Source organism: Nannobrachium achirus, assembly GCF_963921795.1.
Source record: "Nannobrachium achirus genome assembly, chromosome: 11".
NCBI lineage: Eukaryota > Metazoa > Chordata > Actinopteri > Myctophiformes > Myctophidae > Nannobrachium > Nannobrachium achirus.
In genome coordinates, this window is record NC_137820.1 from 2,427,561 (window position 1) to 2,453,669 (window position 26,109).

General features: G+C 39.9%; 1 protein-coding gene across 1 annotated transcript in view; it reads left to right on the forward strand.

Annotated features, from left to right (window-relative positions):
* Positions 1-26,109, forward strand: part of pkp3a (plakophilin 3a) — a 93,530-nt gene that overhangs the window by 20,114 nt on the left and 47,307 nt on the right. Inside the window, exons 2-6 of the mRNA XM_080736235.1 lie at positions 10,757-10,857; positions 12,913-13,143; positions 16,549-16,788; positions 18,110-18,280; positions 19,292-19,428. Of these exons, the coding sequence (XP_080592361.1) occupies positions 10,757-10,857; positions 12,913-13,143; positions 16,549-16,788; positions 18,110-18,280; positions 19,292-19,428 (880 nt within the window). The remainder of the gene's footprint in view (positions 1-10,756; positions 10,858-12,912; positions 13,144-16,548; positions 16,789-18,109; positions 18,281-19,291; positions 19,429-26,109) is intronic.

A 26,109-nucleotide genomic window follows, 5' to 3' on the forward strand; every position in this document is an offset into this window, starting at 1 on the left:
GAGTGGGACTGAGTTACTAGGGCCCAAGGTGGGGGGGCCTTAATTATTTTATACTTTAGCTATTGAAAAATAGCAGATATACAAGCTCACAGTGTGAACATTTGTAACTCAAATTTTGGTTCTGGGGGGTCCCTGGAACTAAATCATTTTGGGGGTCCTTCACATGCACAAAGTTTGAGCACCACTGACATAGAAACATAGGATAGGATTTTTCAAAAATAGCAGATCTTCAAGCTTGTAGATCTGCTATTTTTCAATAGTTAAAGCACAAAATAACGGGTAATAAGCGTTCCCAGTCTAAATGGGTTAAATCCCCTCCCCCCATGAAGAACATTCATGGTGCCCCCGTATTCATATACGGGGGCACGGTGGCGCAGTGGTTAGCGCTTCGCCTCACAGCTAGAAGGTCCTGGGTTCAATTCTCGCCGGGGGACCCTGTGGGTGCTGGGGGCGTGTTTCTCCCTCCGCGTCATCAGCGCCCACACCCTAGGTGGGGTCGGCGATAGGGCCTTTCTGTTATGGAGTTTGCATGTTCTCCCCGTGTCTCCTAGGGTTGATACCCTCACAAAAACGTCCATCCCGGGGAAATCCCCCCTGTCAGGTGAAAAGAAACAACTTGGACTTCTCATGCATTGAAGGAAGCATGAGGTCAGTCCGTTGTCTCCCCAGGCACGGCAGAGGGAGAGCAGAGCCCAGGATTACATAGACAATTGGCACTGGGTGAAAAATGGGTTGCAAAATCGCGGGATAAAAATTATAAAAAAAAAAAAAAAGAAAAGAAAAAAAGAACATTCATGGGGGGCCCGCAGTGAATCCTTGTACACAGGGCTCAGTATTTGGTGCCTGTAGATGTGTCTTATAATACCATGCTGTACAGTATGATTTATTGTTGTGATGTTGAAGCTTGTCTTGGTGGTAAACGCTGCGGGGCCAGGCCAGCCTGTTTGTAGCACAATGTCAACAACCAGAGAGTTAGAAGCCATTTAGGCAGGAAAACATTACATGTTAACTAATTTGCTGCCATTTTAAACATAGCTGAACTCGGCAAACTGCCAAATTGTCCTTACCTTTTAACGGCGACGCGTGCACGCATCGTGCGAGATCTGTGTGCGACTCACGTAGCAGGCACGTACAGTAGACTCCAGCACAGCTTTCGTTTAAAAAAATGCCAATAGACATTTCCGTTGTCAGGCTATAATTGCCACTGTTTACAGAAAAACTAATGTAAAAGGCCGAGCTGTGCGCTATGGTCCTGCGTGGGCACGTTGGCGCACATAGAACAAGCTCTGTGCGCAGATCATATGCCAGGCGGGTAAAGCATCGATAACAGTTTCCAAATTTAAAAAGAAATTGCATGAAAAAATACCATTCCATGGCCGTGCAGCTCCTTCCTTTGTTTACATGCTAACCTATGGGAGCGGAGCTATGACGCTGCCTCAGACACGGCCTATGCAGTAGATACTAGATATCATCAGACAGATAGAACACAGTACTATGCAGTAAATATCATCAGAAAATCGATCAGCAAAGTGAAAGGTATTTATAATAGAAGGGCCAGGGGGAGGGTACTGTTAGGTTAGGTTTATTGTTGCCAGTTTCCAGTGGTTTCTCAGGGGCCGGTTTTAAAGGAAGTTAGGGATTTATACTCCTTTAAGGCCTTCGATAGGGCGTTCCACATTTTAGCGCAGGGGTCTTCAACGTTTTCAGGACAAGGACCCCTTAGTTGAGAGAGAGATGAAGCAGGGACCCCCACAACCTGTTCATAGATTCCATATAGTGTCATTGTTTGACAGCACAATCATCAGTGTATTTTGGATTCATGTCAATTTGTGTTTTCAGATATTTAACCACTTGAACCGTCAATACTTAATAAAGTTGACCTTTCACTCTGTACTTAGTCTGCTCTTTTCCCCTCTACATGAAACCTCTTTGCCGAAAATAGCCGATCTACTGCGAGGCGTTGTGAGCTTGTAGATCGGCTATTTTCTGGCAAGTGGTTGATATAAAGGAGGAGAAAAAAAGGTTTCTATCACACACAGATTTGGGGGACCCCCTGTAGTAACTCTGAGGACCCCCTGGGGGTCCCGGACCCCCTGTTGAAGACCCCTGTTTTAGCGGCATAGCAGGAGAATGCATCTGACCCTTTGTTTGAGCCGAATCTGGGTTTTTGTAATGTGAGGAATCCATGCATTTAGTAATGCGGGGAAGTGAAGACTAGTTGAGATAAATGACCTCGTGGTGACCTATGATGAGGCGTTGACGTTGTCATGGTTACTGGCAGGTCGGATGTCAAGGATTCCACAGAAAAAGGAGTTCTAAAGAAGGGAAAGTGACATCATGAAATGTGCCCTAGCATGTGTGTCTGCTCATACTGTCAGTTACAAGCAGTTAACATGGGTGTAATATAGGAGTTTAAAGAGTTAACATGAGTGTAATATAGGAGTTTAAAGAGTTAACATGAGTGTAATATAGGAGTTTAAAGAGTTAACATGAGTGTAATATAGGAGTTTAAAGAGTTAACATGAGTGTAATATAGGAGTTTAAAGAGTTAACATGGGTGTAATATAGGAGTTTAAAGAGTTAACATGGGTGTAATATAGGAGTTTAAAGAGTTAACATGGGTGTAATATAGGAGTTTAAAGAGTTAACATGAGTGTAATATAGGAGTTTAAAGAGTTAACATGGGTGTAATATAGGAGTTTAAAGAGTTAACATGGGTGTAATATAGGAGTTTAAAGAGTTAACATGAGTGTAATATAGGAGTTTAAAGAGTTAACATGGGTGTAATATAGGAGTTTAAAGAGTTAACATGGGTGTAATATAGGAGTTTAAAGAGTTAACATGAGTGTAATATAGGAGTTTAAAGAGTTAACATGGGTGTAATATAGGAGTTTAAAGAGTTAACATGGGTGTAATATAGGAGTTTAAAGAGTTAACATGGGTGTAATATAGGAGTTTAAAGAGTTAACATGAGTGTAATATAGGAGTTTAAAGAGTTAACATGAGTGTAATATAGGAGTTTAAAGAGTTAACATGGGTGTAATATAGGAGTTTAAAGAGTTAACATGGGTGTAATATAGGAGTTTAAAGAGTTAACATGGGTGTAATATAGGAGTTTAAAGAGTTAACATGGGTGTAATATAGGAGTTTAAAGAGTTAACATGGGTGTAATATAGGAGTTTAAAGAGTTAACATGAGTGTAATATAGGAGTTTAAAGAGTTAACATGGGTGTAATATAGGAGTTTAAAGAGTTAACATGAGTGTAATATAGGAGTTTAAAGAGTTAACATGGGTGTAATATAGGAGTTTAAAGAGTTAACATGAGTGTAATATAGGAGTTTAAAGAGTTAACATGAGTGTAATATAGGAGTTTAAAGAGTTAACATGAGTGTAATATAGGAGTTTAAAGAGTTAACATGAGTGTAATATAGGAGTTTAAAGAGTTAACATGAGTGTAATATAGGAGTTTAAAGAGTTAACATCGTTTAAAGCTTTCAAAAGCTTCATAAAGCAACAGTAGTTATTTTGACCTCATTTCATTGAGGCTACATGCAGAGAGCCAGTCTAAAGGCCCATTCCACTGGGCCAGATAACAGATAAAAAAATATCTTTCTCCAGATATTTTTCCATTCAAAGTGGATGATAGATACAGATAAAAAGGGATTGTAAAAAGGGATAGTATGTATGATGTCAGATGTCATAGACGTCATAGGACTTTCACATAACGAATAACTGAGTAAGCATGTTTGGGCTCTCACAGCATATCTCCATATAGCTATGGACATGGATCTCCATTTATGGGTACCAGGGGTCTCCATATATGGATAACTGGTCTGATATGCATCACTGGTCAGATAGCCAAGACATGGCGCGACCTCGCCCTTTATACAAGTATAGTAAAGCTGCCTCTATAGAGTAATAAAAACATAACAACAAAGCAGCGCATTCTAATGCCAACCACTAAGGTTTCATATTGCACAAAGCACACATTATATTGTCCTCATATTGTCCTCATATTGACACAAGCAGAAGCAGTGATAATATTAATGACCCAAGAAGCTGTTGCACAACCCTGGCAGCTTGCAGCATTATTTAAAATGCTACTAGCTCAGAGGTTCTCTAACATTTTAAATGCCCTAGCTCAGAGGTTCTCTAACATTTAAAATGCTACTAGCTCAGAGGTTCTCTAACATTTAAAATGCTACTAGCTCAGAGGTTCTCTAACATTTAAAATGCTACTAGCTCAGAGGTTCTCTAACATTTAAAATGCTACTAGCTCAGAGGTTCTCTAACATTTAAAATGCTACTAGCTCAGAGGTTCTCTAACATTTAAAATGCTACTAGCTCAGAGGTTCTCTAACATTTAAAATGCTACTAGCTCAGAGGTTCTCTAACATTTAAAATGCTACTAGCTCAGAGGTTCTCTAACATTTAAAATGCTACTAGCTCAGAGGTTCTCTAACATTTAAAATGCTACTAGCTCAGAGGTTCTCTAACATTTAAAATGCTACTAGCTCAGAGGTTCTCTAACATTTAAAATGCTACTAGCTCAGAGGTTCTCTAACATTTTAAATGCTACTAGCTCAGAGGTTCTCTAACATTTAAAATGCTACTAGCTCAGAGGTTCTCTAACATTTAACTCATTTAGTGCCACCCCTTTCACCACTAGAGGGCGCCCAGTGGCCAGAGAAAATCCCATAGAGATATGCTGGTATATGCAGAAGCCCTGCAGCCATGACTTGCCTGAACACTTTCCTTTGTGCATGACTGCATGTACAGGAAGAGGATGAAGTTAGCTTGAAGTTAGCTATTGGCTACCAAGCATTTTAGAAGCCTTATTTTCGTCAACTTAGCCATGATTAAACCTTGCACACCTCATGCATGGGAAAAAAACAGAGAAGAATGAGCTCTGAAAAATCCAATGCAATCCTGGATTGCATTGGAGTGGATTTGTGCAGTTTGTTCACAGCTTTCAAACAAAAAAATCCGATTGGAAATCCGTTCTGGCATTCTTGAGATAATCGCCCTTATGTTTTACATGTAATGTAAACAAAAATGGCTGCCCTGTATGTTAGATGGGGTTGTATGGGGGTGGAACATGCAAAATCGCGATTGAAATCATGTTCACCAGATTTGATGGGGTCCAAAAAAAAAAAAAAAAAATTCAAAAAATTTTTTTTCAAAAAAAAAAAAAAAAATTTTTTTTTTTTTTTTTTTTTTTATATCCCGAACTTGTTCGGGATAGGCACCCTGTGATACGATCATATATCCCGAACTAATTCGGGATAGGCACTCAATGAGTTAAAATGCTACTAGCTCAGAGGTTCTCTAACATTTTAAATGCTACTAGCTCAGAGGTTCTCTAACATTTAAAATGCTACTAGCTCAGAGGTTCTCTAACATTTAAAATGCTACTAGCTCAGAGGTTCTCTAACATTTAAAATGCTACTAGCTCAGAGGTTCTCTAACATTTAAAATGCTACTAGCTCAGAGGTTCTCTAACATTTAAAATGCTACTAGCTCAGAGGTTCTCTAACATTTAAAATGCTACTAGCTCAGAGGTTCTCTAACATTTAAAATGCTACTAGCTCAGAGGTTCTCTAACATTTTAAATGCTACTAGCTCAGAGGTTCTCTAACATTTAAAATGCTACTAGCTCAGAGGTTCTCTAACATTTTAAATGCTACTAGCTCAGAGGTTCTCTAACATTTAAAATGCTACTAGCTCAGAGGTTCTCTAACATTTAAAATGCTACTAGCTCAGAGGTTCTCTAACATTTAAAATGCTACTAGCTCAGAGGTTCTCTAACATTTAAAATGCTACTAGCTCAGAGGTTCTCTAACATTTAAAATGCTACTAGCTCAGAGGTTCTCTAACATTTAAAATGCTACTAGCTCAGAGGTTCTCTAACATTTAAAATGCTACTAGCTCAGAGGTTCTCTAACATTTAAAATGCTACTAGCTCAGAGGTTCTCTAACATTTAAAATGCTACTAGCTCAGAGGTTCTCTAACATTTTAGTCTCAGGTTCACGCCTGTAAACAACCTTTTCATCCATGGGACCCCTGAATTACACTGTTCCTTTATAGCAGCTTTTGTCATATTAGCGGTACATACAGTACTGTACATCAGGGGTTTTCAAAGTGGGTGACGGGGCACCTTGGGGTGCCGTGAGATCATTTGATAATATTTGGAATTTATTTGGACACTTTGAAAAAATATTTAGGATCATTTTAAACTTGAAGTACAAAGTTATTTTCAGTCAGTTCTAACCAAAATGGCTGTTATCTCAACGTTTTCCTCACAACATAATCACTAAAATATCCTCACTGTCGGGCAGAAACCTCGTATCTCCAAGTTTCAAATGTGTACGTCTTTTGGTAAAGCAAAGCCCTGCTTCATCATACAAGACGCATCGCGAGGCGTTGTGTGCTTGTAGATCTGCTGTTTTCACTAGTTTAGTACATTTTATAGATGATAAATACAAAACGAATGGTTTTGGACATACAAGGTTTCCACCCGACAACGACGATATGCTATAAATATAAGGTGCTGGGAGTGAAAGTTATAATGTAGGGGTGCCTCGGATTAAAAAATATATTCATGGGGTGCCCTGAGACAAAAATGTTTGGGAACCCCTGCTGTACATATGTAAAATATTTCCCCCAAAGATACAGTTTATGTATCTTTGTATGTATACGTTTAACCACTTCAACCCCAGCATTCCTTATAACGGGGGGAACATTCCCTCAAAATAGCCGAACACGCCATGTTGTGAGCTTGTAGATCTGCTATTTTTTTGTGTGAAGGAAAGAAGTAGAGGTGTGCCCGCTGGCCTACCGGTCCAGGCACATACCACATAGGCAAAGTGTAGCCTGACAGCATGTCGCTGGTTCAAGTCCCGATCCCGTCTACCTTTGCTGCGTGTCACTCCCCGTCTCTCTCCCCGTCTCCTGTCAGCTGACTGTCCTGACAGTAGAGGCATAAAAGACCCCAAATAATATATTAAAAAGGGGGTTTTAGTGTGTTTTACTAACAGGGTTCCCATGGTCATGAAATTACTGGAAATATTTTGAAATTAGAAGAAAAAAAAAAAATCCAGTACTGGAAAGGTTTTAGAATTGATCAAGGGTCCTGGAAGGCCCTGGAAAAATAGCTATGCATTGCCTTTGGTTATTGATTTTGTTAATACCTCTGAAATGACAAATTAAACATGGGCCAAATTGTCAAATATTAGAGGAAGAAATTGTGAAAATAGCCGATCTACATGAGCATGTAGATCGGCTATTTTCACAATATTTATCTGTGGAACCGAGTCACATTAAATGTAATACCTATAATTCCAAGTGCTCGTCAGGGTGGGGGGGTCCCCAGTTAAAACATGATTATTTCGGGGGCCACGGCCTGAAAAGGTTGAGAACCACTGGCATACACTACCTGTCTTTAGGCATATTGCACATAGGAGTAAGCGATCTGTTATTGAGCTGAATTATTGTTATATAGTCCTGGAAATCGGGTTAAATATTCTGGAAAAGTTTTGGAAAAGTTTTGGAAATGAATTGGTAAAAATGTGTGTGAACCCTGAACTAAGCATTGAGAGGGTCTCAGTGGTTAAACTGAACCCTGAACTAAGCATTGAGAGGGTCTCAGTGGTTAAACTGAACTAAGCATTGAGAGGGTCTCAGTGGTTAAACTGAACTAAGCATTGAGAGGGTCTCAGTGGTTAAACTGAGGTGATATTGATGAATTCCAAATATCATCAAAGTATTCTGAGGCGCCCTGGCATCACGCCACCCTGGGGCAGTGGTTCTCAAACCTTTTCATGTCCAGGACCCTGAATTGACACTTATCAGCCCGCGGACCCCCATTTGAAAAGACATGCCAAGACACACACAAGACGCACGCACGCACGCACACACACACACACACACACACACACACACACACACACACACACACACACACACACACACACACACACACACATACACACATACACACACACACACACACACACACACACACACACACACACACACACACACACACACAGCGGGACCTAGTTATGATGGCCATACTGACTTATACCGTCATCATTTGTCATGTTTTTGTTACAGGCTTGTTTTATTTTATTTAGATATCAGCTTATTTAGTAGTTTATGTATATTAATATTGTTCTTTCAACAGTATACTGTCTGTTTAGACTGAAGCTAGTTTCTTGGTTTTTCTGATATCCTAGTTTACAGTACACTGTCCGTGTCATATGAGATTGTAGATCTACTGCTTTTGAAAAGTAGTTAATATTTTTTAAACTCATTATCTTTGCTTCTGGGCGTCCCTGAAGCAAGATATTTTGAGATGGTGGGTCCACAACCAAATACACATATCACTCAAAGGTTTGATAACCACTGATATAGAAACATAATTACTGTATAGTCTCAAGTTCTTGTTCAATGGTGCATTTATATAGATGCTGCATTACATTCACCCATTCACTTCACACACACATTCATACAGCGATGGCAGAGGCAACCATGCAAGGCTCCAACCTGCTCATCAGGAGCAGTTAAGGGGTCTTGTTATTTCATTCTTTCAATATTCATTATTCATAAAACCCACAGAAAGACTTATCCAACCTGGGCTCTGTATTGTGGGCATCGTCGTTGGGTGACATTTTTCAAAAGGTTTCTACATTTTTCAAGCATACAGTTGTGAAACTTGCCAGTCCACAAGCACAAAACCCGTCGAATCGACAAGCTTGTAGATCGGCTATTTTCCCTACCTCTGCCTAACTGACACTGCCATACGATTAAGTATAAAATAACGTATTAAGTTATAAAAAACAAACATAAAAGGATGAAATATGCTGGAGGTACAAGGTTTCTGCCCTGGAGCAACGCTATACTAAACTGATCCGGGGAAGAACCTGGTAGTTCCCCTATCACTATCTATATGAGTATCACTTATGGAAGAACCTGGTACTTCCCCTATCACTATCTATATGAGTATCACTTATGGAAGAACCTGGTACTTCCCCTATCACTATCTATATGAGTATCACTTATGGGAGTGATATCTATATGATAGGGGTGTAGCGATATGGTGAATCGAAAATCTAAAAATCGATTTTAATTTGCAGTGATCTACTATATCAATATGCAAAAGCACATATCGTACCTTTTTGGCTTTGCATCGTATTGGTATCGTTTTGCAATGCAGATAATCGGTATCGAATCGTTTTGCAGGGCAAATACTTGATTGTATGGAAACTAAGTATTTATGCCTTGTATTTGGCAATTTTAAGAAGGGAAATGAAAAAGAGGAGTTTAATTACTTTTCCATTCCATATAGCTACTCTTGGTCTATCGATACATGTGTGTAATCTCTGTGTTCATGTCAAGGTGCGGTGGTTTGTTTGGACATGTGTTGAAATATAATGTCCATGTATTTGCTAGAGAATCACAGTGTTTACTTATTTACATCCATAATAATAGATAGATTCCCTTAAAAACATGCACTATTCACACAGATTTAATTTCTTTGCTAAATAGTTACTATATCGATTTAAATCATTGAATCGTATTGAATCGAATCGTATCGCCATCAATGAACCAATATCGTCCATGTATCGTATCGTTGTTAGAATGTATCGTTACACCCCTACTATATGCGTATTAGTTATGGAATTGATATCCGTATGAGTATCACTTATGGAAGTGATATCTGCATGCCAAGGAGTCATGAGAAAAGACGGAAGGGTTATTTTAAAGGAACTACAGTATGTAATATAAATAATACACCAATCTGAAGATGATTCACTTGGTAAACACTGATGACACCTCAATGAGAGGAATGTCTTTCATGGAGAAGACTTATTATTATTATACTTATTACTTATAGTATTGTAATGTGTTTGGTATGTACTGTAGGTGACTGGGATTTTTGAAGTCTGTAGCCCTGAAACGGCTGGGATTCTGGCTATGTATGTATGTATAGTATGTATGTGCGTACAGTATGTATGTATGTATGTATGTACAGTATGTATGTGCGTACAGTATGTATGTATGTATGTATGTACAGTATGTATGTACGTACAGTATGTATGTGCGTACAGTATGTATGTGCGTACAGTATGTATGTGCGTACAGTATGTATGTATGTATGTGCGTACAGTATGTATGTATGTATGTGCGTACAGTATGTATGTGCGTACAGTATGTATGTATGTATGTGCGTACAGTATGTATGTGCGTACAGTATGTATGTATGTACAGTATGTATGTATGTAATACATACATACTGTACATACATACTATGTATGTACAGTATGTATGTGCGTACAGTATGTATGTAGGTGACCAGCATTCCTGGTGATGATGTCAGCAGAGTTTGGTATATAAGAGTGCTCTTGGTAATGTCTTCAACCCATTCAGAACGGGTACACATTATTGTGTATCATTATGCTGTGCTTTAACTATTGAAAAATAGCAGATATACAAGCTCACAGCGCGGCACCGAGTTCCGCGATGTGAGCTTGTATATGTGCTATTTTTCAATAGCTAAAGCATTCAATAATTCTAGGCCTAAATGGCTTAACGGGTGAAGACATCAGGGACATGAGGCCAGCAGGGCACACAACCTTGTGGTGCGCTCTGCTTGCTCACACGTACTGTAGGCCATGAGTTGGTTAACCCTGGTGAAGTGTACTGTAAGTGTGTTTTATCAAAGTCTAATGTTTCTTCTCTCTCCTCTCCAGAATATGGCGGCTCCTCCTCCAACACCATAAAGTACCAGAGCTACAACCCAGGATTCACCTCCAAGTCTTCCTACATGTACACTGCTTCTAGACCCTCTATGGTGAGTGCCCTAAACCCTAATCCCTATACCCTAATCACTATCCCTAAACCCTAACCTCCAAGTCCTCCTACATGTACACAGCTTCTAGACCCTCCATGGTGAGTACCCTAAACCCTAGCCCTAAACCCTAACCTCCAAGTCTTCCTACATGTACACTGCTTCTAGACCCTCCATGGTGAGTACCCTAAACCCTAGCCCTAAACCCTAACCTCCAAGTCTTCCTACATGTACACTGCTTCTAGACCCTCCATGGTGAGTACCCTAAACCCTAGCCCTAAACCCTAACCTCCAAGTCTTCCTACATGTACACTGCTTCTAGACCCTCTAGTCTATATGGTCAGTCCCCCCTTTTCCTGATTTCTGGATCAAACCCCTTCACCCGACTACAACATGTTGCTTATAAAACTATATCTAGCATATTGTTGGTGTCGGGCAGAAACCTCAGGTGTCCATGTTTTAGATGAATGCCCTCCTTGGCCATACTGCAGTGTCTTACAAACATAGCAAAAAATAGCAGATCTACAAGCTCAAAAGATGTTGCGTTTTGAGCTTGTAGATCTGCTATTATTGCTATTTCCACGGGCTGCTATATATGAATGAACGATAAGCCACCTTTTAGAATAATACTTTGAAGAATATAACATTACAAATAAGAAAAGGACTTGAACTTTGAGTATCCTGAGGACATCAGTTTTTTTTTCCCATTTCCACTTTCTCTCACTTACCCCCTGTGTGTGTGTGTGTGTGTGTGTGTGTGTGTGTGTGTGTGTGTGTGTGTGTGTGTGTGTGTGTGTGTGTGTGTGTGTGTGTGTGTGTGTGTGTGTGTGTGTGTGTGTGTGTGTGTGTGTGTGTGTGTGTGTGTGTGTGTGTGTGTGTGTGTGTGTGTGTGGTATGTGACACCAGGTTGTGATAGTCTCAGCTCAGCTCTAGATTCCTCCTCTCTGGTGTGTCGGCTCAGTTTAGATCTTAACACATCTTAGTACAATTTACAAGTACTTACAGATCACACTGCCAGCTTGTAGATCTGCTATTTGTGAAGTCTTTGAATATCTTTGACCCGATTCTATAAGTGTCTTCTAAATCCTTCTCCAAAATCAGTGGTCAAACCTTTTTTCTTGTCAAGGACTCCCAAAATGACACGTATCTGGCTGTGGACCCCCATCTCAAAATATGTTGTTCCAGGGACCCCCCCAGAAGCAAATATTTGAGTTACAAAATGTTATACTGTAGAATCACATTTTATTTTTTTCCCTGGCTTGGGCTGGATATGGCAGCCTGGAATGGTTGTTCAAGTGCAGCTAAACTTGGCATGTTAGTAAATGTGCCACAATTAACAATAATACATTTTACTTGTGCAGCTGACCTGCAGAACCTGGGAATATACCATTCTGTCAAGATGGGGAGAATACAAGTGTGGACAATATAATTATAATACCTTGTTAAAGTGACCATTTTGTAAAAGTCTGCATTTGTAGTTATTTTACTGTAATTTAACAACATAATAACTAGCACAAAGAGACATTCATGGATTTACATTTAAAAGTAACTTTTATGTTCCCCCCTGGACCCAGGGTATGGCAGCTGCATACTCCTGCCATACCCAATTGACGCCCCTGCACTGCGGTGATAAGTCATCACCACAGTGTAGTTTTCTAGCTATCACTTTGTTATACATTTTTAGGTGATGACTTATCGCCGCAGACCTGTACTCTGATAGGGCCTTAACTCTGTCCTACCCCCCCCCCCCCTATTTATGGGGTGCCCTGAGACAAAAAGGTTGGGGAACCCCTGCTCTGTATGTCACTCTAATGTCCCAGTTATTGTCATCTGTCTGTCCACCATGTCACACTACTCTAATGTCCCTGTCATTGTCCCCTGTCTGTCTGTCTGTCTGTCTGTCTGTCTGTCTGTCTGTCTGTCTGTCTGTCTGTCTGTCTGTCTGTCCGTCCCCAGGCCCGTCCCATGTCCCAGTACTCTAATGTCCATGTCTGTCTGTCTGTCCCCAGGCCCGTCCCATGTCCCAGTACTCTAATGTCCATGTCTGTCTGTCCCCAGGCCAGGCCCATGTCCCAGTACTCATCAGGCATGTCAGGAGGCTACACGTCCCGCTCTGCAGTGGACCTGAACCAGCTGAGGATGAGCACGGTGGGGGGAGGAGGGGGTGGAGGGGGAGGAGGGTACCAGACCTCCATCAGACAGGGAGGTGGAGGAGGAGGGACCTACACCCGTCTGAACCAAGACAACCTGTCACTGCACAGCATGAGACAACAACAACAACCCTACCAGGTTAGTTTAACACTGGGGACCCCCAAACTAATCATATTTTAACTGGGGGGCCCTCCCACCCTGATGAGCACTAAGAGTTGAGGCATTACATTCTGTATAACACCGTTTCTATTGTGAAAATAGCAGATCTACATGCTCACAACGCCTCGCGTTGCGAGGCGTTGTGAGCATGTAGATCTGCTATTTTCGATTGGACTAGTGGAGAAGAGATCCAGTAGAACTAAAAGACAAGTAATCTTATGTTGTGTGTAGGTGTCACACTCTGAAAATAGCCGATCTACTAGCTCTCTATCAATAACTTTTTTTTTTTTTTGAATAATTGAGAAGAAAAGGGTTTCCGGTGTCACTTAATGGTGTCGCGCAACGGTAGTGACAACAGCACGCAGCATAGTCATCATGCTTGATCATCGTCATCATCTGTTTTAAGTCCTCTTTCCAGGCACCGCTGGGTTGGACTGGCTTCTTGCTATGGCTTTCCTCCACCGGGAACGGTCCATGGCCACCTCATGGTCAATGCCGAGTGCCCTCATGTCAGCCACCACGGTTGTCTGCCAGGTCTTAGATAGATAGATAGATAGATAGATAGATAGATAGATACCTTTATTATCCCAAGGGGGAAACTCAGTTGTCCAATTGTAGCAAAGCAGTATACAGTTATTTACAAAGTTACAGAGAAGTAAGAAAAAAGATAGATAAGAGGAAAAAAAGAGCAGTACAGTACCAATAAAGAGAAGGTGCATCAATAGAGGGGGAGAATAATATATAAGTATATATACATAAAGTAACTTACAAAAAGAGACCGTAGCAGTCAATGCTAGTTAGTGTAACAAGTATCTCACTGTCATTGTTAAACAAAGCAGAATACTCAGAAACTACCAACACAACCTAATAGTGCAATGTCAAAAATCAGTGCGAAAAAAACAGCTCAGAGAAGAAGAAACTAGGAAGCGTGTCACCGCAAGACGCACATGAGCACTCTCCCTGGAAGGTCCTTAGAGGTCAAAGTCAATACAGCAATAGTTCCGTCAGTCTTCTTAGGCCAGTCTTCTTAGGCCACTGGGTCTTGTCCCCTCTACGTTAAATGACATAACTTTCTTCACCCAATCATTCTCTTCCTTCCTCACTACGTGCCCACTGTCCGTACCATCGCAGTCTGCCTCTCCTCACAACATCCGCTATGGCCTCCACTCCCATCTTCTGTCTCAGTTCTATGGCCTCCACTCCCATCTTCTGTCTCAGTTCTGCACATTTTAACATTTTAGATCGTCTATTTTCGGGATGGGGCGCTCACGAGCAACTGACTGAAGTCGTCCTTTGACTGTTCTACCAGGTGTCCATGTTTAATCAGATAGATTAACTCTTTAATGAACCTCTATCCTCCTCTATGAACACCATGATGGTAGACTGGTTTAATCAGATAGATTAACTCTTTAATGAACCTCTATCCTCCTCTATGAACACCATGATGGTAGACTGGTTTAATCAGATAGATTAACTCTTTAATGAACCTCTATCCTCCTCTATGAACACCATGATGGTAGACTGGTTTAATCAGATAGATTAACTCTTTAATGAACCTCTATCCTCCTCTATGAACACCATGATGGTGGACTGGTTTAATCAGATAGATTAACTCTTTAATGAACCTCTATCCTCCTCCATGAACACCATGATGGTAGACTGGTTTAATCAGATAGATTAACTCTTTAATGAACCTCTATCCTCCTCTATGAACACCATGATGGTGGACTGGTTTAATCAGATAGATTAACTCTTTAATGAACCTCTATCCTCCTCCATGAACACCATGATGGTAGACTGGTTTAATCAGATATATTATTAACTCTTTAATGAACCTCTATCCTCCTCTATGAACACCATGATGGTAGACTGGTTTAATCAGATATATTATTAACTCTTTAATGAACCTCTATCCTCCTCTATGAACACCATGATGGTAGACTGGTTTAATCAGATATATTATTAACTCTTTAATGAACCTCTATCCTCCTCTATGAACACCATGATGGTAGACTGGTTTAATCAGATAGATTAACTCTTAATGAACCTCTATCCTCCTCTATGAACACCATGATGGTAGACTGGTTTAATCAGATAGATTAACTCTTTAATGAACCTCTATCCTCCTCTATGAACACCATGATGGTAGACTGGTTTAATCAGATAGATTAACTCTTTAATGAACCTCTATCCTCCTCTATGAACACCATGATGGTAGACTGGTTTAATCAGATAGATTAACTCTTAATGAACCTCTATCCTCCTCTATGAACACCATGATGGTAGACTGGTTTAATCAGATATATTATTAACTCTTTAATGAACCTCTATCCTCCTCTATGAACACCATGATGGTAGACTGGTTTAATCAGATAGATTAACTCTTTAATGAACCTCTATCCTCCTCTATGAACACCATGATGGTAGACTGGTTTAATCAGATAGATTAACTCTTTAATGAACCTATATCCTCCTCTATGAACACCATGATGGTAGACTGGTTTAATCAGATAGATTAACTCTTTAATGAACCTCTATCCTCCTCTATGAACACCATGATGGTAGACTGGTTTAATCAGATAGATTAACTCTTTAATGAACCTCTATCCTCCTCTATGAACACCATGATGGTAGACTGGTTTAATCAGATAGATTAACTCTTTAATGAACCTCTATCCTCCTCTATGAACACCATGATGGTAGACTGGTTTAATCAGATAGATTAACTCTTTAATGAACCTCTATCCTCCTCTATGAACACCATGATGGTAGACTGGTTTAATCAGATAGATTAACTCTTTAATGAACCTCTATCCTCCTCTATGAACACCATGATGGTAGACTGGTTTAATCAGATAGATTAACTCTTTAATGAACCTCTATCCTCCTCTATGAACACCATGATGGTAGACTGGTTTAATCAGATAGATTAACTCTTTAATGAACCTCTATCCTCCTCTATGAACACCATGATGGTAGACTGGTTTAATCAGATAGATTAACTCTTTAATGAACCTCTATCCTCCTCTATGAACACCATGATGGTAGACTGGTTTAATCAGATAGATTAACTCTTTAATGAACCTCTATCCTCCTCTATGAACACCATGATGGTAGACTGGTTTAATCAGATATATTATTAACTCTTTAATGAACCTCTATCCTCCTCTATGAACACCATGATGGTAGACTGGTTTAATCAGATATATTATTAACTCTTAATGAACCTCTATCCTCCTCTATGAACACCATGATGGTGGACTGGTTTTAATCAGATATATTATTAACTCTTAATGAACCTCTATCCTCCTCTATGAACACCATGATGGTAGACTGGTTTTAATCAGATATATTATTAACTCTTAATGAACCTCTATCCTCTAGATGAACACCATGATGGTGGACGGCAGCGACGCGGCCAGCATGGTGTCGGACCGCGACGCCAGCTTCCCCCAGTACGTGGCCACCATGAACGGCTACACGGGGGGGTCCCTGGGGGTCCAGGGAGCCCAGGGGGTCCGCATGCAGCAGCAGAGGAGCGTGTCGTCCTTCCCCATGAGACGCAGCCTCAGCGGGACGCTGAGCAGAGGAGGCATGATGATGGACGGAGGAGGAGACATGGAGGTACCGTACCCCCATAGTCACCCATCTCCCACCCCCATAGTCACCTCTCCCCCTTTGTACCCAACTAACCCCCTAGTACTCACCTCACCCCCTAGCACCCACCTCACTCCCTAGTACCCAACTAACCCCCTAGTACTCACCCCCTGGCACCCTCTTCATCCCCTAACACAGTGGTCTTCAACGTTTTCAGGCCAAGGACCCCTCAGTTGATTAAGCAGGGACCCCCACAACCTGTTCATAGATTCCATATAGTTTCATTGTTTGACAGCACAATCATCAGTGTATTTTGGATTCATGTCAGTTTGTGTTTTCAGATATTTAACCACTTGAACCGTCAATACTTAATAAACTTGACCTTTCACTCTGTACTTAGTCTGCTCTTTTTCCCCTACAAGCTCACAACGCCTCACAGCGCGAGCTTGTAGATCAGCTATTTTTGGCTGATCTAGTTCTCAGAATATGGACACTAGGGTTCAAGTGGTTAATCTTCTATCACACAAAAATTTGGAGGACCCCCTGTAGTAACTCTGAGGACCCCCTAGGGGTCCCCGACCCCCTGTTGAAGACCCCTGCCCTAGTACTCACTCACCTCACCCACTACTGTACTGGTCAGCTGTTGTTGGGGGGTGAGGGGCAGATTACACTGAGACATGAGTTTCAGACTGTTTCAGAGCGTTTTCAGAGAGACCACGTGACCTACTGTATCATACTATTATAATTTTGGAGCGTTTCAGCGGGCCTTTAATTAAGTTAATGTTTAATTGTAGGTGGTACAGTCCCACTCCTTCAAAGGCCCCGCCTACCGCACCATCAGTAGAATGAATTAATGTTTAATTAAAATAATGTTTAATTAAAGTAATGTTTAATTAAAGTAATGTTTAATTAAAGTAACATTTAATTTAAGTAACGTTTAATTAAAATAATGTTTAATTAAAGTAATGTTTAATTAAAGTAATGTTTAATTAATATTTAATTGTAGGTGGTACAGTCCCACTCCTTCAAAGGCCCAGCCTACCGTACCATCAGTAGAATAATTAATGTTTAATTGTAGGTGGTGCAGTCCCACTCCTTCAAAGGCCCAGCCTACCGTACCATCAGTAGGATAATGAATGTTTAATTAAAGTAATGTTTAATTAATGTTTAATTAAAGTAATGTTTAATTAATGTTTAATTGTAGGTGGTCCAGTCTCACTCCTTCAAAGGCCCAGCCTACCGTACCATCAGTTGAATAATTAATGTTTAATTGTAGGTGGTCCAGTCCCACTCCTTCAAAGGACCAGCCTACCGTACCATCAGTAGAATAATTAATGTTATATTGTAGGTGGTCCAGTCTCACTCCTTCAAAGGCCCAGCCTACCGCACCATCAGTAGGATTAACAACCGTAACACCCGTATGAGCTCCTCTACGGCGCAGTCCTCCCAGCACCAGGTGACCAGCGGGGGCAGCACCTACGGAGGAGGAGGGTTCATCATGGATCCTACAGGCTCACAGGTACGGATGGTAACAATTCATCTAACATCTATTAATTGCCGTTAGAGAAATTATTCGATAAAATTAAACAATTTTAACTCTGAGAGTGGACAAATTAGGGTCCATTTTGGTTCCATAATTTGTCCACTCTCTGAGTTACAAACCCGTAAGGGTCCATTTGGTTCCTAACTATCGTTTACCTGGGGACCCCCTGGAACTCCCTCAAGGACCACTGGGGGTCCCCACTTTGAGAACCAGCACTGCAGAGGGGAATTCAAAGACTTGCACAAATTTTCATAATTTTTCAAAAATGGCTACAAAAATAGATAGATCTACAAGCAGTATAATTCCATGTCTTAAGCCCTTTGCACACAGGACAGTTGCGTTTTTTTGTTTGCTGCATGATTAAAATGCATTGGATTTGGTGTGCAATGCTGTGTGGAATCGGCGCTGCGGATCCCAAAAGGAGTCATAAAAGGAGTGATGAGTTTTTTACCGCATGCGACAAGACACACAAATCGAACTGGGTTCGATCGAGAGAAAAAAAACGCACGGCCGCAGCCACTCGTCGCACAGCTAATTCGGATCCGGTGTGCATGAGGTCGTAGAGAATCATTGTTTTCTTTTAAAAAAATGAAATTGTCAGTTTTATCCTTGCGGATAAACGCGCCTGTGTGCAAAGGGCTTTAATGCAGGGGTCTTCAACGTTTTTTTGTGTACAGACTTGTAATTGCCATTTGGGTGCTACAACATGTATAAAATGGTGTTTCATATGTTTATAAACATATTCATACTTTTATAAAAAAAAAAAGTAGGCCTACATTGAGTAGGGTGGCCGTACCACTGCCATTTCTAAACATTAGAGAACCAATGTCAAAACTAACAATCTGTCAGTTGCACAGTAATCATGTATACGCAGCTACAAGCTATTCAAAATGGACAGAAACATGAAAATGCGGACCCCCTGTTGAAGACCCCTCTCTTAATGGGTTGATGAAGTAATGTCTAATGTGCCCCCCCCCCCTGGCACAGGGTAACCTCACCCTGCTGCAGCCTGGCAGGTTGTCTCGTGCCATGTCAGTGAAGAGCTTCCACAGCGTGGGCAAGGGAGTGGACATCTTTGACGGGCGCATGGTGGGCAGTGCGGGCAGCATGGGCAACCTCAGCGGGTGAGAAAACAACTCTTATATACTTATATACTCTACATGACATGGCAACCTCAGCGGGTGAGAAAACAACTCTTATATACTTATATACTGTACATGACATGGCAACCTCAGCGGGTGAGAAAACAACTCTTATATACTTATATACTGTACATGACATGGCAACATCAGTGGGTGAGAAAACAACTCTTATATACTTATATACTGTACATGACATAGCAACATCAGTGGGTGAGAAAACAACTCTTATTTACTTATATACTGTACATGACATGGCAACCTCAGTGGGTGAGAAACCAACTCTTATATACTTATATACTCTACATGACATGGCAACCTGAGCGGGTGAGAAACCAACTCTTATTTACTTATATACTCTACATGACATGGCAACCTCAGCGGGTGAGAAACCAACTCTTATTTACTTATATACTGTACATGACATGGCAACCTCAGCGGGTGAGAAACCAACTCTTATTTACTTATATACTCTACATGACATGGCAACCTCAGTGGGTGAGAAAACAACTCTTATATACTTATATACTCTACATGACATGGCAACCTCAGCGAGTGAGAAAACAACTCTTATTTACTTATATACTCTACATGACATGGCAACCTCAGCGGGTGAGAAAACAACTCTTATTTACTTATATACTCTACATGACATGGCAACCTGAGCGGGTGAGAAAACAACTCTTATTTACTTATATACTGTACATGACATGGCAACCTCAGTGGGTGAGAAACCAACTCTTATATACTTATATACTGTACATGACATGGCAACCTGAGCGGGTGAGAAAACAACTCTTATATACTTATATACTCTACATGACATGGCAACCTCAGTGGGTGAGAAAACAACTCTTATATACTTATATACTCTACATGACATGGCAACCTCAGTGGGTGAGAAAACAACTCTTATATACTTATATACTGTACATGACATGGCAACCTGAGCGGGTGAGAAAACAACTCTTATTTACTTATATACTGTACATGACATGGCAACCTCAGTGGGTGAGAAAACAACTCTTATATACTTATATACTGTACATGACATGGCAACCTCAGTGGGTGAGAAAACAACTCTTATATACTTATATACTGTACATGACATGGCAACCTCAGTGGGTGAGAAAACAACTCTTATATACTTATATACTGTACATGACATGGCAACCTGAGCGGGTGAGAAAACAACTCTTATATACTTATATACTGTACATGACATGGCAACCTCAGTGGGTGAGAAAACAACTCTTATATACTTATATACTCTACATGACATGGCAACCTCAGTGGGTGAGAAAACAACTCTTATATACTTATATACTCTACATGACATGGCAACCTCAGTGGGTGAGAAAACAACTCTTATTTACTTATATACTGTACATGACATGGCAACCTCAGTGGGTGAGAAAACAACTCTTATATACTTATATACTCTACATGACATGGCAACCTCAGTGGGTGAGAAAACAACTCTTATATACTTATATACTCTACATGACATGGCAACCTCAGTGGGTGAGAAAACAACTCTTATATACTTATATACTGTACATGACATGGCAACCTGAGCGGGTGAGAAAACAACTCTTATATACTTATATACTGTACATGACATGGCAACCTGAGCGGGTGAGAAAACAACTCTTATATACTTATATACTGTACATGACATGGCAACCTCAGTGGGTGAGAAAACAACTCTTATATACTTATATACTGTACATGACATGGCAACCTCAGTGGGTGAGAAAACAACTCTTATTTACTTATATACTGTACATGACATGGCAACCTCAGTGGGTGAGAAAACAACTCTTATATACTTATATACTGTACATGACATGGCAACCTCAGTGGGTGAGAAAACAACTCTTATATACTTATATACTGTACATGACATGGCAACCTCAGTGGGTGAGAAAACAACTCTTATTTACTTATATACTGTACATGACATGGCAACCTCAGTGGGTGAGAAAACAACTCTTATATACTTATATACTGTACATGACATGGCAACCTCAGTGGGTGAGAAAACAACTCTTATTTACTTATATACTGTACATGACATGGCAACCTCAGTGGGTGAGAAAACAACTCTTATTTACTTATATACTGTACATGACATGGCAACCTCAGTGGGTGAGAAAACAACTCTTATATACTTATATACTGTACATGACATGGCAACCTCAGTGGGTGAGAAAACAACTCTTATATACTTATATACTGTACATGACATGGCAACCTCAGTGGGTGAGAAAACAACTCTTATTTACTTATATACTGTACATGACATGGCAACCTCAGTGGGTGAGAAAACAACTCTTATATACTTATATACTGTACATGACATGGCAACCTCAGTGGGTGAGAAAACAACTCTTATTTACTTATATACTGTACATGACATGGCAACCTCAGTGGGTGAGAAAACAACTCTTATTTACTTATATACTGTACATGACATGGCAACCTCAGTGGGTGAGAAAACAATTCTTATATACTTATATACTGTACATGACATGGCAACCTCAGTGGGTGAGAAAACAACTCTTATATACTTATATACTGTACATGACATGGCAACCTGAGCGGGTGAGAAAACAACTCTTATATACTTATATACTCTACATGACATGGCAACCTCAGTGGGTGAGAAAACAACTCTTATATACTTATATACTGTACATGACATGGCAACCTCAGTGGGTGAGAAAACAACTCTTATTTACTTATATACTCTACATGACATGGCAACCTCAGTGGGTGAGAAAACAACTCTTATTTACTTATATACTGTACATGACATGGCAACCTCAGTGGGTGAGAAAACAACTCTTATTTACTTATATACTGTACATGACATAGCAACCTCAGTGGGTGAGAAAACAACTCTTATATACTTATATACTGTACATGACATGGCAACCTGAGCGGGTGAGAAACCAACTCTTATATACTTATATACTGTACATGACATGGCAACCTGAGCGGGTGAGAAAACAACTCTTATATACTTATATACTGTACATGACATGGCAACCTCAGTGGGTGAGAAAACAACTCTTATTTACTTATATACTGTACATGACATGGCAACCTCAGTGGGTGAGAAAACAACTCTTATATACTTATATACTGTACATGACATGGCAACCTCAGTGGGTGAGAAAACAACTCTTATTTACTTATATACTGTACATGACATGGCAACCTCAGTGGGTGAGAAAACAACTCTTATATACTTATATACTGTACATGACATGGCAACCTCAGTGGGTGAGAAAACAACTCTTATATACTTATATACTGTACATGACATGGCAACCTCAGTGGGTGAGAAAACAACTCTTATTTACTTATATACTGTACATGACATGGCAACCTCAGTGGGTGAGAAAACAACTCTTATATACTTATATACTGTACATGACATGGCAACCTCAGTGGGTGAGAAAACAACTCTTATTTACTTATATACTGTACATGACATGGCAACCTCAGTGGGTGAGAAAACAACTCTTATTTACTTATATACTGTACATGACATGGCAACCTCAGTGGGTGAGAAAACAACTCTTATATACTTATATACTGTACATGACATGGCAACCTCAGTGGGTGAGAAAACAACTCTTATATACTTATATACTCTACATGACATGGCAACCTCAGTGGGTGAGAAACCAACTCTTATTTACTTATATACTGTACATGACATGGCAACCTCAGTGGGTGAGAAAACAACTCTTATATACTTATATACTGTACATGACATGGCAACCTCAGTGGGTGAGAAAACAACTCTTATTTACTTATATACTGTACATGACATGGCAACCTCAGTGGGTGAGAAAACAACTCTTATTTACTTATATACTGTACATGACATGGCAACCTCAGTGGGTGAGAAAACAACTCTTATATACTTATATACTGTACATGACATGGCAACCTCAGTGGGTGAGAAAACAACTCTTATATACTTATATACTGTACATGACATGGCAACCTCAGTGGGTGAGAAAACAACTCTTATATACTTATATACTGTACATGACATAGCAACCTCAGTGGGTGAGAAAACAACTCTTATATACTTATATACTGTACATGACATGGCAACCTGAGCGGGTGAGAAAACAACTCTTATATACTTATATACTCTACATGACATGGCAACCTCAGTGGGTGAGAAAACAACTCTTATATACTTATATACTGTACATGAAATGGCAACCTCAGTGGGTGAGAAAACAACTCTTATTTACTTATATACTCTACATGACATGGCAACCTCAGTGGGTGAGAAAACAACTCTTATTTACTTATATACTCTACATGACATGGCAACCTCAGTGGGTGAGAAAACAACTCTTATATACTTATATACTGTACATGACATGGCAACCTCAGTGGGTGAGGAAGAACTCTTATATACTTATATACTGTACATGACATGGCAACCTCAGTGGGTGAGAAAACAACTCTTATTTACTTATATACTCTACATGACATGGCAACCTCAGTGGGTGAGAAAACAACTCTTATTTACTTATATACTGTACATGACATGGCAACCTCAGTGGGTGAGAAAACAACTCTTATATACTTATATACTGTACATGACATGGCAACCTCAGTGGGTGAGAAAACAACTCTTATTTACTTATATACTGTACATGACATGGCAACCTCAGTGGGTGAGAAAACAACTCTTATTTACTTATATACTGTACATGACATGGCAACCTCAGTGGGTGAGAAAACAACTCTTATATACTTATATACTGTACATGACATGGCAACCTCAGTGGGTGAGAAAACAACTCTTATATACTTATATACTGTACATGACATGGCAACCTCAGTGGGTGAGAAAACAACTCTTATATACTTATATACTGTACATGACATAGCAACCTCAGTGGGTGAGAAAACAACTCTTATATACTTATATACTGTACATGACATGGCAACCTGAGCGGGTGAGAAAACAACTCTTATATACTTATATACTCTACATGACATGGCAACCTCAGTGGGTGAGAAAACAACTCTTATATACTTATATACTGTACATGACATGGCAACCTCAGTGGGTGAGAAAACAACTCTTATTTACTTATATACTCTACATGACATGGCAACCTCAGTGGGTGAGAAAACAACTCTTATTTACTTATATACTCTACATGACATGGCAACCTCAGTGGGTGAGAAAACAACTCTTATATACTTATATACTGTACATGACATGGCAACCTCAGTGGGTGAGGAAGAACTCTTATATACTTATATACTGTACATGACATGGCAACCTCAGTGGGTGAGAAAACAACTCTTATTTACTTATATACTCTACATGACATGGCAACCTCAGTGGGTGAGAAAACAACTCTTATTTACTTATATACTGTACATGACATGGCAACCTGAGCGGGTGAGAAAACAACTCTTATTTACTTATATACTGTACATGACATGGCAACCTCAGTGGGTGAGAAAACAACTCTTATTTACTTATATACTGTACATGACATGGCAACCTCAGCGGGTGAGAAAACAACTCTTATATACTTATATACTGTACATGACATGGCAACCTGAGTGGGTGAGAAAACAACTCTTATTTACTTATATACTGTACATGACATGGCAACCTCAGTGGGTGAGAAAACAACTCTTATTTACTTATATACTGTACATGACATGGCAACCTCAGTGGGTGAGAAAACAACTCTTATATACTTATATACTGTACATGACATGGCAACCTGAGTGGGTGAGAAAACAACTCTTATATACTTATATACTGTACATGACATGGCAACCTCAGTGGGTGAGAAAACAACTCTTATATACTTATATACTGTACATGACATGGCAACCTGAGCGGGTGAGAAAACAACTCTTATTTACTTATATACTCTACATGACATGGCAACCTGAGCGGGTGAGAAAACAACTCTTATTTACTTATATAATGTACATGACATGGCAACCTGAGCGGGTGAGAAAACAACTCTTATATACTTATATACTGTACATGACATGGCAACCTCAGTGGGTGAGAAAACAACTCTTATTTACTTATATACTGTACATGACATGGCAACCTCAGTGGGTGAGAAAACAACTCTTATATACTTATATACTGTACATGACATGGCAACCTCAGTGGGTGAGAAAACAACTCTTATTTACTTATATACTGTACATGACATGGCAACCTCAGTGGGTGAGAAACCAACTCTTATATACTTATATACTGTACATGACATGGCAACCTCAGTGGGTGAGAAAACAACTCTTATTTACTTATATACTGTACATGACATGGCAACCTCAGTGGGTGAGAAAACAACTCTTATATACTTATATACTCTACATGACATGGCAACCTCAGTGGGTGAGAAAACAACTCTTATATACTTATATACTGTACATGACATAGCAACCTCAGTGGGTGAGAAACCAACTCTTATATACTTATATACTGTACATGACATAGCAACCTCAGCGAGTGAGGAAGAACTCTTATATACTTATTTCTACCACTTTTTGTGGTCACATGATCTGGATTCTGATTGGCTTAAAACAGTGGTAAATCAGTCAACAACCTTGAGTTGGCTCATGACCCACTCTTGTGTT